This window comes from Marmota flaviventris, chromosome 7 (genome assembly GCF_047511675.1).
Source record: "Marmota flaviventris isolate mMarFla1 chromosome 7, mMarFla1.hap1, whole genome shotgun sequence".
Lineage (NCBI taxonomy): Eukaryota > Metazoa > Chordata > Mammalia > Rodentia > Sciuridae > Marmota > Marmota flaviventris.
The window spans coordinates 96,490,076-96,505,394 of NC_092504.1; the positions used below are offsets into that span (position 1 = coordinate 96,490,076).

Below are 15,319 nucleotides of genomic sequence, written 5' to 3' on the forward strand. Positions count from 1 at the left end.
CAAAAGAAAACAAGCCAAGAAACCCTATTTTCATCTTTAGCCATTCTCAGAGCACATAGATCAAAACCTATCTTCTGTTCTTAGGTGAACACTCTGCACAAGGAAAAAGCAAGAACTGACAGCTTGATGAATCCTCCTTACACCTGGGCAATAAATATGTAAGTTTCCTAATTCCACTCACTCTGCTACTCATTAATATCTGTTATCTTAGCCTGCTGCACCTTAGATTATTTCCAAAGACTTTAAAACCTGAAAATTTAATGGTTTGTGTCAGTGAAATCATCATTGTCTATTTGTTTCAAAACAATATCTAAGAAAAGTTGCCAGAAAAATTAATGTCTTGATGGTTGTAGAAGATTTTTCCAATTTACCTGCCTATCTATGGAATGACACAATTCATTCTTCCTGCCTGTTGATAATATTTCCTTATAAATGCAGTCTGTGCCTACCTGGGCCAGTAAACATATACTAACAGTGGTAGTTAGACAAGATTCTATAGCTTACTGATCACTCACAGGACCCAAATGACAATGCTTGAAAATCTGTAGTGTATTGCAAGAAAAGGATACAGTATAGGAGCTGCATTAAAGATATGCATCAAGTCATAGACTGGCTCAGGGTCAAGAATGCGCAGAAGCTGGGTAGAAGTCCAATTGCCTTCCCTCTGTAGGGACCATACCAGCATGCACTTTCTCTCTCAATCCAGGAATTATGAATTTGCACACAAAACATATCAAACAAGGTGATGAAAAATACAGTGTAAGTTGGGGTTTCTTATGCACAACTGATCATGCAGATATATTGGGCATATTTTTGCTTTATAACCAACTGAATGACTTGATCCAGTGCAATGCAGATACGTTTCTTGTTTTAGTAAAATAGCTCATGTCAATTTCAGGGCTGCTCTGGAATTGCTCAATATGGGCTTGTCTTAAACTTTCCTAGAAGCAGGTCAGGAGATTTTCTTCTGATGTTAATTTAATTGTTATAAGAAGCAATAATTACATGCTATTATGATTAACATTTGATGCTTTATAGAACCTAGAGAAGAATATATCATTTGGAATAAACAATTTTAAAAAATCAAAAGAACTAATACATACATGCCCAGATCTGGCCTGAGTACAGTGATAGCCACTCTGGGTAAAGTGTCTGGCATGAAGAATATCATTGATATGTTCACTGCCTCTATCGACTACTCACCTACTAATATGGTGTCATTACAGACACTTAGCAATTGCTTGTTGAAGACTAGGTGCCTTCCATTCTGCTTTGAGTGTAGCAGAATATAGAGATAGAGATTGCCATCCAAATGCACACATCACTATTAGAATTTCATCCCTTTATAGCCAGTAATTAGATGTAGATTCGAATGGAAAGGAATTTGAGAGTTTATCCATTCTTTTATAAACATGAACATTTTCAGGTGCCAAGTTTGAGAAGTGAGATGTTGAAACATGTGGGTCAGCTCTCACTAATATATAGGAAATGTCCTTGCAGACCAGCTATGGTTTCTCCACAATCCTGTGGCTAGTGAAGGGATGCCTTCTTGATTATCAAAATGCTCAAAGTGTAGAAACAAATTGTCCACCTTAAAGAAAGACAAACTCTGGTAAGCTGAAAAAGAAAAAGAAGGAAACTGTATATAGAAGCCAAGGCATAGTGCTGGCCCAAACAAATTTAATAAAAGAAACTATTGTCTAACTCCAATTCATTTCTATTTTTTTGTACTTTAAAAAATATTCCTAAAAACAGAAAGAATTTTCTCCAAAATCAGGGACAAAACAAGGACATCCACTCTCACCATTCCTATTCAATATAGTTCTTGAAACTCTAGCCAGAGCAATCAGACAAGAAAAAAATATTAAAGGGATACAAATAGGAAAGGAAGTCAGATTATCTCTGATTCCTGATTAGATGATTCTATATCTAGAAGATCTAAAAACTCTACCAGAAGGCTTCTAGACCTGATATAAATTTAGCAAAGTAGCATAATATAAGATCAAAATATGGGCATCAATAGCTTTCCTATACTCCAATAATGAATCTGATGAGAAAGAAATCAGGAAAACTACCCCCATTCACAATAACTTCAAACAAAAACAAACAAACAAAAACTTGGGAATAAATCTAAACAAGGAGGTGGAAAGACCTCTACAATGAAAACTATGGAACACTCAAGAAAGAAATGAAGAAAGACATCCCATGTTCTTAGGAAGAACTAATATTATCAAAATGATCATACCACCAAAAGTATTATACAGATTCAATGCAATCCCCATCCAAATAGCAATGACAATCTTCACAGAACTAGAGAAAAATGTTGTAAAATTCATTTGAAAGAGTAAAAGAAGAGTCAAAGCAATACTAAGCAAGAAGAGGATGCTGGAGGCATCTCAATTATCTCAAATTATACTAGAGACCTATAGTAATAAACCACAGTGTTGTCATCCAAACAGATATGAAAATCAATGGAAAAGAATAGAAGAAACAGAGACAAACATAAATAGTCATCTGATATTTGGCAAAGATGCAAAAAAAAATGTTTTTGAGAAAAGATAGCCTCTTTAACGAATGGTGCTAGGAAAACTGGATATTGATATGTAAAAGAATGAAACTAAATCCTATCTTTCACACTTCACAAAAATAAATCCAAAGTAGATCAAAGACCTAGGAATTAAACCAGAAATTTTGCAACTGCTAGAAGAAGACACAGGCTCATTACCCCAACCTATTGGCACAGGCACTAACTTCCTTAACAAGACTCCTAATGCTAAATAAATAAAACCAATAATCAATAAGTGAGATGCTATCAAATTAAAAAGCCTCTTCAGAGCAAATGGAACAATCAAGGGCATGAAGAGAGAGCCTACACAATGGAAAAAATTTTTTTCCAGCTACTAATTCAATAGGAGATTAATATCCAGAATATATAAAGAACTAAAAAACTTACACACACACACACACACACACACACAAAGCAATAATTGGTCAAAAGAACTAAACAGACATTTCTCAAAAAAAGGGAACAAAAATAACCAACAAATATATGAAAAAAAATTTTCAGCATACCTAACAATCAGAGAAATGCAAATTAAGTATGACTGCACATATGGGGCAATGCTCCATCACGTACAACCAGAGAAATGAAAAGTTGTGCTCCATTTGTGTACAGTGAACCAAAATGCATTTATTTGTGGGGGAAAAGGTGCACTCTACACGTGTACATTGTTGGTAGACTGCAAATTTGCATCACCACTTTGGAAAGCAGTATGGAGATTACTGAAGACTAGGAATGGAGCCACCATAGGACTCGTCTATCTCACTCCTTGATATTTGTTTCCATCAGCTTCTTTGCTGGTGTGACCAAAGGACCTGCCAACAACAATTTTAGAGGAGGATAAATTTATTTAGGGCTCACGGTTTCAGAGGTCTCAGTCCAAAGATGGCTTACTTTACTCCTTGGGGCCTAAGGTTGAGCAGAAAACCATGGTGGAAATGTGTGGCAAAGGAAAGCTGCTTAGGACATCACACTAGGAAGCAAGAAGAGAAAGAGAGAGAGGGAGGGAGAAAGAGGGAAAGAGGGAGAGGGGGAGAGACTGATCCTCTCACCATGGACAAAATATAAAACCCAAAGGCACAGCCCCAATGACCCACCTCCTCCACCACATCTTAGTTGCCTGTAGTCACCACCCAGTTAATCCCTATCAGGGGACTAATGCACTGATTAGGTTAAGACTCACATAATGCAATCATTTCACCTTCAAACTTTCCTGTATTGTCTCACACATGAGTTTTTGGGATATACTTCATATCTAAACCACAACAATACTTATCTAAAAGAATTAAAATCAGCATGCATAAAGACACAACCACATCAATATTTATAGCAGTATAGTTCACAATAGTCAAGTTATGGAACCAGCCCAGATGCCTGACAACAGATGAATGGATAAAGAAAATGTGGTTTATATACACACTGGAATTTTACTCAGAATTAAGGAAGGATGAAATTATGTAAATTAGTAAATGGATGAACCTAGAGAACATCATGCTAACTGAAATAAGCCAGGCTCAGAAAGTCAAGGGTCAGATGTTTTCTCTCATAGGCAAAAGCTGGAGCAAAATAAGGGGGAAATGGTGGGGGATTATTTCATGAAAATAGGAGGGAGATCAGTGGAATAGAGGAAGGGGACTGAGAGAGACGGAGGAGAGATGGGAAAAAGGAGGAACTATGACATGAAATTGACCAAATTATGCTATGTACGTATATGAATATCTTACTGTGGATTTCACCTTTATGTTTGTTTGTAAAGTAAACCAACTTAAAAACAATGAATAAGTAAAAGAAAGACCAGTAGTGGAGAGGAAGGGCATTAAGGAGAGGAGGGAAAGAGGAAGTACTGCAGACTGAAATAGAGCAAATCATATCTGATGCTCTTATGATTATGTAAAAATGCACCCATTCTGTGTAACTATAATACACTAATAAAAACATTAGAAATATTCCTGGCCTCTGACTTGCAAAATCAAAGGTATATAATTTTTTTTGCTCCTCTGTGGCATTTTGAAATGATAGAACCATGTTCTAAACAGTAAAGATCAGATATTAATGGGAATAAACAGGTCGGACATCTGCCAATTCTACTGTCTTAATTTTTCTTTAATACATACTTCTATCACCATACTAGGAATTGAAGAACCAGTAAGTAATTACCTTCTAGGTTGTCAGCTAGAAGTCATAATCAAGAGATTGAGAATAAATAAGAATATATTCATCAGTCCTAGAGTATATAGGGAAGGAAGTTAAGAAACCTTTGAATATATATTCAACAGCAAAAAATGATTTAGAAATACTCACCTATGTTAAAAATTTCCATCTCAAAATAATATTTTAGATATATTTAATGCTTTTTGCTTCATATATTGATCAGTTATTTTGTGCAGAGGATTTTATTTCATGTGATTTTGCAGGGCAAACAGGAATTCCAAAATCTTTAGGAGCCATGGTCCTTGCCTTCTGCAAATCATTATCTACTGGGAGCATGAGATTTTGCACAAGAAAACAATTAGAGAAAAAAGTTAAAAGCTATATGGGTATGATTGCTGCTGACTCATCAATTCAAACTTGTCCTAAAATCTCTGCTATTTTTACCTTCAATAGGAACCTTCAATAGGAAGGTTTATAGGGCTTTCAGAAAACATTACCGTTCGCTGCAGATTTCTTGCTATATTCAGGGACCATAATTTTGTTTAGAATAAGAAAGGGATGGGGCTGGGGTCGTGGTAGCACATTTGCCTAGCATGTGTGAGACCCTGGGTTCGATTCTTGGCACCACATACAAATAAATAAAATAAAGGCCTATCAACAACTAATTTTTTAAAAAAGAATAAGAAAACGATTATTTTAATGTAAACTTATTATTTTAATGTAAACTTATTCTGTATAATTCACTTTGGTCTCAATTATGAGAACAAAAGTGGTTCCACTCTCAAAATAGTTGATACCACCCTTGAAATAACAACTTGTGCCAAAATAGCCTGTGATAAGTTTTGAAGGCCCTTTGAATCAGAGATGTGAGATAAAGTTACTATATGCATTTCTATACCTATTATTGTTCATCTGCAGGAAAAATGTGTCTGTTTTCTTTTTCTGAGATGAATTCTCTTATGATAAGGAGTGGCAAGGATGACAGCTCAAAGAGATCTTTTGCTCTACATAAAACTTCTGCTAAGACTAGAATTTCTAAATATAAATGTGGACCAGGCAAAGTACACTCCTTGATGCCAATAAGTGGTCTAAACAAACATGTTCACTGAGTGTGGGGTGTTGACATTAGTTAATGATACCTACTTGTGGGGAAAATGTTATAAAGAACTAAACATAAAAAATGAAATAGAGCAAAAAAATTAAGTAGGATTTATTGAGTCTGCTTGGCTGATAATTTTTAAAAACATAATGTCCAGGATATACAAAGAACTCAAAAAACTTAATACCAAGAAAACAAATAACCCAATCAATAAATGGGCAAAAAAACTGAATAGATACCTTCACAGAAGAAGAAATACAATCGATCAACAAATATTTGAAAAAATGTTTAGCATCTCTAGCAATTAGATGAAAATCAAAACTACTCTAAGATTTTATCTCACTCAATTCAGAATGGCAATTATCAAGGATACAAGCAATAATAGATGTTGGCAAGGATGTGGGGTGAAAGGTACACTCATATATTGCTGGTGGAACTGCAAATTGGTGCAACTACTATGGAAAGCAGAATTCCTCAGAAAACTTGGAATGGAACCACCATTTGACCCAGCTATCCCACTCCTTGGTTTATACCTAAAGGACTTAAAATCTGCATACTATAATAATGCAGCCACATCAATGTTTATAGCAACTCAACTCACAATTTCTAAACTATGGAACCAACCTAGGTGTCCTTCAGCAGATGAATGGATAAAGAAATTGTGGTACATATACACAATGGAATATGACTCAGCCTTAAAGAAGAATGAAATGATGGCATTTGCCAGTAAATGGATAGAGCTATAGAATATCATGCTAAGCGAAATAAGCCAATCCCAAAAAACCAAAGGCCAAATGTTTTCTCTGATATGTGGATCTAGTTCACAATAAGGGTGTGGGGGCTATGGAAAATAGAGTTGCTTTAGATTAGATAGAGGGGAATAAAGGAAGGAGAGAGTGTATGGAGGAAGGAAGGATAGTAGAATGAATCAGGCGTTATTACCCTATGTACATATATGACTACGCGACCAATGTGAATGTACACCATGTACAACCTGAAGAATGAGAAACTGTACTTCATTTATGCATGATGTGTCAAAATGCATTATAATGTCATGCATAACTAATTAGAACAATTTTTAAAAAGAGACAAAGGAAATTCAATGAAAAAGAGAGGAATTCTAATACATCATGACTTAAGACTTCCAAACACAAGAAATTACCATTAAAAAAACCATAATACTACCGGTAATGGTGGTGCACACCTGTAATCCCAGCAACTCTGGTGGCTGAGGCAGGAGGATCACAAGTTCAAAGCAAGCTTCAGCAACTTAGCAAGGCCCTAAGTAACTTAGTGAATCCCTGTCTCAAAAAATAAAAAGAGCTGAGGATGTGACCCAGTAGTTAAGCATCCTTGGGTTCAATCCCTAGTACCTACCCACCCACCCCACCCCCCACCCCCCAAAGAAAAGAAAACTAATTTGGGATGATGTACACGGCCAATAGAAAGCTAATTGACGTTTTAAACATACAAAGAAGTTTATATAAGTTGGAAAATAACAGAAAAAAATGAGCAAAGATCATGAATTCATAGACAAGGCAATAGAAATGGAAATATGAAACTATGAAGAGTTCCTGCACAACTAGTAATAAAAAAAATGTGAATTGAGAACAAAAAACTTTTTAACTTATACATTTATTTCAGCTTTTCTCTCCCCAATTTTTTAAAAATATACTCTGAAGCAAATGATTTCATATACTCTGTACTTTAAAGTGAAAATTGGACTAATCTTTTGAAAAGCAGGTGGTAGTGTTCACTAAGAAACTTAAAGGTTCACAATTGTCACCTAGCAACTCATTTGGGGGGAAATTTTTATAAAGAAATTATCTCAAATGTGAATAAAGATTAATACACAAAGACTGATAGGAAATAATTAGAAACGGCATCAATGTCTAAGAACATGAAATTTCTAAAATAAATTCTGCTCTGCCTTGACATTACAGAGCTATCAAAAGTAATCAAGACAAATTTTTAATAGCATGCCAGATATAAATAAATAATTTCATAACTGAATGGAACGCAATCTGAGTGCTCCATGAGCAGTTCTCTGCTGAGAGCACCCTCTGCCACCTGCCTACTCCCTCACCAACAGGTCTCATCTCCCTGCTGTTCCAAGACCCCTACTAGACTGAGCCAGAAGGAACTTTCAGAAGAGTGAAGAGCTGAGCCACTGCGAAGTCTAGCAGCTCCTATGAAGGTGGCATCACATGGATCTTCGACCGTGGGGACTGTTAGCCACTTCTATTTTTCTCCCAGATCCAATTCACAGTACTTCTGTAATTTTCTAAATGGCAGCCTGATAATGTAAGAGCATCTTTGTGAACTCCAAGAGGGTCTTAACATGTTTTTCAATTATTTTCCTTTCATTTTCAAAATGAAATAACAGACACTAAAAGAAAAATATCATGAGTAAAGATTTATTTTCCATTCCTACTCTATAGCCTTGAATGAGTGTCTTGATAATGTTTTGCACTGGGTTCCACATCTATAAAACAAGGACAAAATGATCTTTTCTCCTATGTCATTGTGATTCTTTATACATGAAGTATTATCATTAGTGTTAAATCTATCATGATAGTTAGCATAAAATAATCATTTATTAATTATAAAAATACAAAAATTTCAATATTTATGGTTGTGTAGAATCCACAGTGAGTCCTGTACATCATTATTGAAGCCAGAACACTCACTCCTAAAAGGATTAAAATGTGAAAGAAATAAAATATTGATATTAGCACAGACATAGAAACTGACAGTATCAGCTAATGAAAAAAGTTATTAATGAAGCAAGATCCACTCCTTGAAAAAAAAATTGTCAATGTGGAATACATGCTGTTGAGATTCCAATTTGTTTCTATATAGATTGTAAATATTTGATAAAAGGTTTACAATAATAATCATGAGTCTTATCTTATTCACACGAATCCAAACATCTACCTAGGCAAACTGTGCTATAAACTGTGGCTTCACTTGGAAGCTCATCTACAGAGGTATGGCTCAGTTTAACCCAAACTCACCAAGACCTCCTCTTGCCATCCTCATCGAGGTTTTATAGTGACAGGGCATAGTGGCTGCATCCCCTCGTGATAGGGCACAGTAAATACATCCCCTTAGTGATAGGGCATAGACTTTATTCAGCAGAGGAGTATAATGACATTTGTGCTTGAGATTCACCACTACTTCGTGTGGAAGTCTACTAATTCAAGAGGAGCTAGAGTGGAAGTAGAGAAGTCAAAGGTTATTGAAATATTCCATTGGAAAACGACAAGGACTTGAACCAGGGCTGCAGTTGTAGGAGAGCTGGAGATGAAGAGGCAGAACAAAATAGAGAGCTGCCTGAAAGATAAACATATCAAGATGTGGTGATGGATTGGATATGGGTGGTGGAGAAAGAGGAAGAATAGAATTGTGGATGATGCACACACTTCCAGCCTGGGTGCCTGGATGGGTCATGGAGGTAATAGCAAAGATTGGGATTATAACACGAAGGAAACAAAGATGGGAGACAATATAGTGGTTTCCCATTCAGAAAGTTAGATTTGATGTGCTTGTGAGACATTCAGTAACCATATTGTGAAATATTGAATATTTCTTACCAAGGCTTGGTCTTCACTGCCATCACTATTTCTACTTCACTGTGTTGGAATCTGAGTTTCTGTTGTTCTTGTTCACAGGCTTAATCTTCAGCTTCTGTGCTCCAGAGGTGGAAAGGGAGAAAGTTCTGCAGAATCACTCCTGACCTCCGGTCTTGCTCTCCAGTCTGTATCAGTAGCCTGTCACGCAATAATTTGATAGAAACAAGAATTCTGGACCTCTCCCGTCCTTTGAGATGTAGAAAAGCATATTCCTTCAATTTATGAGACATTTGTAGGAGAGCAAAATTTAGGAGGGACTTTTGTGTGCAGTGAACCTGGCAGCCCGGGTAGGTGGCTCCCTGAGGATATGTCCTTCCCTGAAATTTAAAGTTTCCAGAGGGTGACAGTTTTTATTCATGGAAACTTTCCTACTTTCTTAATGTTCTTATATTACTTAGTGTTTGTATTTATTGTTTTCTACTATGTTTATGCAGGGAATATTTGCAAGTGTCTTATTAAATATTAGGTAGAAATCATACCATGCTACCTTGTACAGATAGGTATTTTATTCATATTTTGAGGTATTACTTTTAATAAATAATTGCTGCAACTCAACACACTAAAAAATCACATAAAAATGGTAATGATATTGTCCTCCTATAATTATGAATAATTTTGGATTGATTTCTTTAATAGAAAAACTCATTAGAATTTCAGAAAGGCATCTATAATAACCCGAGAAAGGGACAGAGAATTCATGTGTCAGACACTGCCTGGGAGAGAGCAGTTTGCCATTTCTTTGGTCTTTCTGTTTGAATGCACACTATGTGACAAGGATATAAGGGCATTTATGACATGCTGTCTTGCATTAATTAAGAATATAACAGGATCAAGATATTTTTCATTAATCTACTTGGTTGATAATATTTCTGTATTTTTTTATTTCTTTTATAAATGTAAAGATTTATTCTGTGATCATTGCTAAAACTCTGCTTTGTAGAAAGCTGTTACATAAATACATAATTGGGATATTATTTTTCAGGGTATCACTTTCTTAAAAATCCCATATGACTTTAGCTGCCTCCCCATCAGGAGCAAACCCTTCTGTTGAAAGCTGACTGATCGACCTTGACCATTTCCTGGACACATCAGATCAAAATGTCAAGTTGGATGAGGTTCTGTGAAAAGCTTTGGAACTAACAAGCTGCAGTTGTCAGCTTTTTCACTTCTATGATTTCTTAAGCTGATGTCAATGCTAAATTATCTTAATGATCTGAGGGCAATATGGTAGAAATGGAATGCCATGTATAAAACTGCCTTGAAATTTTTTCTTTGTTGCAGTGTATTTGAAAACTTTGCACTTTAGGGATTGTATAATCATCTTGATTTTAGCTCCCTGATATTTGAACTATTTCCAATCAAGGACACCAGGGAAGCATATCTATATTTCTGGTGGATTTCTCTTTATGTTTCTGTGAGAAGGAAGGGGACTAGAAAAAAGAGGAAAGATCTCCACTTCGTGTGCTTTTACTTAGGGCTGCTATGTGCATGTCTAATTCTAACTTAGGAGTCTCTAAAGGAGTGAAACATTTAGAGACTTCACAGTGAGGGAGTGTTTGTCTTCACATGGAAAATAGCCCAATGTCCATAGACTGCTCCAGTAAGCACCCCAGCAAAAGCCTGTCATAACAGAACATCTTACAAGGAAGCATTCTCTTCTATAGTTTAAATTAACACAAGTGATATGACTTATTAAAAAAAAATTCTAACTTTCATGACCATTATTAGAAAATGTTTACCAGAATCAGGAAGAAGGAAAGCTTTTTAATGGTCATGAAAGAATTAAATTCATCCCAGTTCAAGCACTGTATATAATGAATATGCTTGATATTAATAACTAAAGCAGTTAGTCTTTAAAAAGGTCAAAGTGACAGGAGATTGAAGAATTTAGGGAGATATGCATAGAATTTTGTAGCATCATTCTCAAAGATAACCTCAAATGCTGGCATTTTTATAAACCAACTTAAACTTCTATTTACATAGGATATTTTTGTTTGCTGGTCAAAATTGTCATTAATCAAATTCTTTTTTCAAATTAGATGATCTACTTTTAATGCCTGACTTATTGTGAGCTTTTTAATCCAATATACAGTTCAAATGTTACTGCAACAAAGGAATATATGTATTTAGATCAAAGGCAAGACTTTCTATGTGATTGTTCTGCATGACAATATGAATATAATTTAAGTCTACCAATAGTTCGAACATAAACAAGAGCTAATTAACTGGCAGTGTTGTCAGCTGAGAATAAGTGGATGTTGGCTGACACACAAGCTATGATCAGCCAGCAGAGAAAGACTTCTAAATTCTCCTTGCTGAGCTGAAATATTCTATTACATATGGCTGACAAATCTGTTCTATTTCTTGTCTACATGCCACATTTAAGTTTGTAAGGACAACATAGGATATAGTTGAAATTTTGATACTTTAACAATAAACACACTATCCTTGTCTGATTTTTCTCAATTGAGATCAATTTATTCTCATTAAGATTTTATGAGGCTCTGGACCAGGGATGTAACGCAGTGGCAGAGCATATGCCTAGCATGTAAAGTCCTGGGTTTAGTCCTCAGAACTGGGGGAAAACAAACAAACAAAAACAAATTCAAAACTACAATAACAACAAAAAAACATATCTTACTGGGCTCTAAAATGAAAACTGTTTGCTTTAAAAGTTTTATTTTGAGTAACTGTAAAGTCAGTTTTCTATTTCACCAGGTTCCAGTATCCATTGATTTGACCGATCTCTAATAAAAGTTAATTGGAGAAAGAAAACTGTGTCCGTACTGAATATGTACAGATTCTTTTCTCATGTCATTATTTACTAAATATATGATATAATAACTATATGGTATAATAACATTTACATTGTATTAGATATCATAGGTAATCTGGAGTTGATTTAAATTATGGGGGAGGACATGTGGAGGTTGAATGCAAACACTACATAATTTTGTAAAAGACCTGAGCTCCATAGATATTGGAACCTATGCAGGATCCTGGAACCAATTCCCCATGGGTGACTACCATTGTCTCAAGATTATGAAACTGTTTATGAGTGCTTGTCACCATAACAAATACCTGAGATAAATCGACTTACAAAGCAAAAGGGCACATTTTGGGGAACAGTTTTGGGGGTTCCAGCCCATGATCAATTGGCACCATTGCTTTGGGGGCCTGTGGCAAGGCAGCACATCACAGTGGAACAAAATCACTCCCTCGTGGCCAGGAAGCTAGAGCGAGATAAGAGCCTGGAGTCTCATAAACCTCTTCAAGGTCCACTCCACGGATCCCAAGGTCTCCCAGTAGGCCCTACATTTAAAGTTATCACTTCCTCCCAATAGTACCAAGCTGAGGACCAATCTTATAACACATAGACCTTGGGGGGACACTCTGGTTCCAAATCATAGCAGTGCTAATATTAAAGATCTCCATAATTGTGAATAATTGATCCTATGGTAGTTGCTTTGAACTGAAAATTTGGTATGGATTATCCACTGAATTTTTCCTTAAAACTTCCCCAGAACACCAACAAAACATTTTGCATTCCATTAAATGAGTATATTTTGTCCTTTGTTCCAGAGGATGTGTCTTGTAGGCTTGAATATGCCTGTTCCCTGCTCCAGGATACTTTTTAAAGGAAAAACTGTTTTGATAAATAATGAAAAAACATTCATCCCTTCATCAATATTAGATTCCTGAACCTGAAGTCAGAAATTCTACCAAAGTCAAGATGTTGTATTGGTGTTCTGGGGAAGTTTAATAATTTGGAGGTTATTAAGGACTTGTTTAACATTTAGAAATAGTACAAATATAAGCCTATTTTCAATATCATAGATCATGCTTTATTTTTAAAAAAAGGAAAAAGAGTTCTACTAATGTAATAATAAGAAATGTCTCTAGTTCGCTAATACCAATCCAATATTCACTATGTGCCAAGTACTATGCTAAAAACTTCACAGTTACCATTTCAGTTTATCACAATAATTGCAAGAAATAATTCCTAATATTACTTTAGCAGCATCTCCATTTTAAAATGTGAAAATCAATTCAGAAACTTAAGTAACTTTATTGAAGTTTATGCAGCTAGTAAACAGAAAAATATTTAGATTCCAACCTATTCCCCAATTCCCCAATCCCTGTTCTTCTTCACTATATTAATTAGCCTTCTAAGCCACAGTTTGCTTATCTACAGGAAGGAGTTAAAGCATAAAGCTGATAGTCAAGATTAAAAACAGGGAACAGACTTACATAACCCTAATAACAATTAAAAAACAGAGCAACTATTTTGACAGTGGACAACAGGCAGGACTGAACTAGGATTCATTCATGAGCACAGAGAAACAAGAAAAGATGGGCCCTTCAAATCCCTGACTGGCACAGTCCAAACTAGCTTCATAGAGTTAGGTTAGAACCTGATAGTTGCTCTGAGCTGTGGTTGGAACAAGTGGTCTCCATAGGATGGAAATTGTGGGAGCACAGAATCAGAATCAGACAGGAAGAACCTACACAGAGAAAGGCTTCCAAAAAATCTGCATATAAGAAACTATATCCGTTAATAATGGGAGAAAAAACTATTAATACTCTTCTGGTAAAACTCCATAAGGCCAGGAAAATAACTAGGAAAGAATGACTGGGGAGTTGTATGCTGTGAATTTCTAGGCCTCTTACAGAGCAGAAAAATATTCAAGATTTGAATTGAAAATCCTTACTGGTCATCTTCATGAATGATCCCAGAATAGTCATACCCTTAGTAGTATTAAAATATTATTGGAGTAATGACTCTAGATAAGCCCCAACCCAGCCTAAATGCAAGACTTAAAAAAATTACACTGATCTACTAATGGCTTTCCAGAACCAAGTCTGACAATCATTTATAAAGACAACAAAATACAACATAGCACCTCAACAACATGAAAGTCCAAATAGTATCATCTAATCTAAGTTATGTCATCTCCCAAAGAAATAAGTTGTGAACCACAACCATAAGAAAACATTAGTCAATAAAGATAGACTCAGAAATGACAAAAAAGAATGGACATTTTGCAACTAACATATTGATAATAAAACGAATCACAGACCATTTAAAAAAAAGAAAAAGGAAAAAAACTGACTATGGGCAAATAGTTCTTTCTCATGAACATAAACACCCAAACCATTAACTAAATATTAGCAAGGCAAATCCAGCAAATTTTAAAAAATAATAAGGAAGATCAATTCCAGGAATTCAAAGTCATCTAGGATTTGAACATCAATCATTGTAATTCAACATATTAACAGAATAAAGGACAAAATGTTATGCTTATCTATAAAGATGTAAAAAATACATTTGAATAAATTCATTATTCATTTATGATAAAAATCTCTATCACACTAGAGATTTTGATCTGATGAGGTATGTTTATGAAAATCCTATAGTTAATTCTTAAATAAATGGTAAAAATTTAAATTGTTTCCCCTTAAATTAGAAACATAGTAAGCATATAAGCTCTTACCCCTGGTATTCAGCACTGTTCTTGGGGGACAGGTATACTAGCCAGTGCAGTAATACAAAAAAAAAAAAAAAAAAAAAGTACATGCAGTCTTGAAAGGAAATTGAAAAAAAAATCAGGAACATATTTTATAACATCTACCAAAAAATCTCCTAGAATTAATAATTGAATGTATTATAGTTGTATGATAGAAACCAAAATACCAAGTTAACTGATGTCTTTTATAAACTAGTGATAAAAAACTAGAAATTAAAAATAAAGAATATTTCCTAAAATAATGTCAAGAAATATAAAGTACTTAAGCATGAATTTTACAAAATAGGCTCATTCCTTGCTCACATAAAACTGTTAAACTTCTGAGAGAAATTAAAGAACAGTAGAT

General features: G+C 35.0%; 1 protein-coding gene across 3 annotated transcripts in view; it reads left to right on the top strand.

Annotated features, from left to right (window-relative positions):
* Emcn (endomucin) overlaps window positions 1-12,220 on the top strand; it is a 106,292-nt gene extending 94,072 nt beyond the window's left edge. For all 3 annotated transcript variants that reach the window (XM_071614508.1, XM_071614507.1, XM_071614509.1), the window contains 2 exons: window positions 85-158; window positions 9,485-12,220. In XM_071614508.1, the coding sequence (XP_071470609.1) occupies window positions 85-119 (35 nt within the window). In that variant the 3' untranslated portion in view covers window positions 120-158; window positions 9,485-12,220. The remainder of the gene's footprint in view (window positions 1-84; window positions 159-9,484) is intronic.
* Window positions 12,221-15,319: the final 3,099 nt, after the last annotated feature.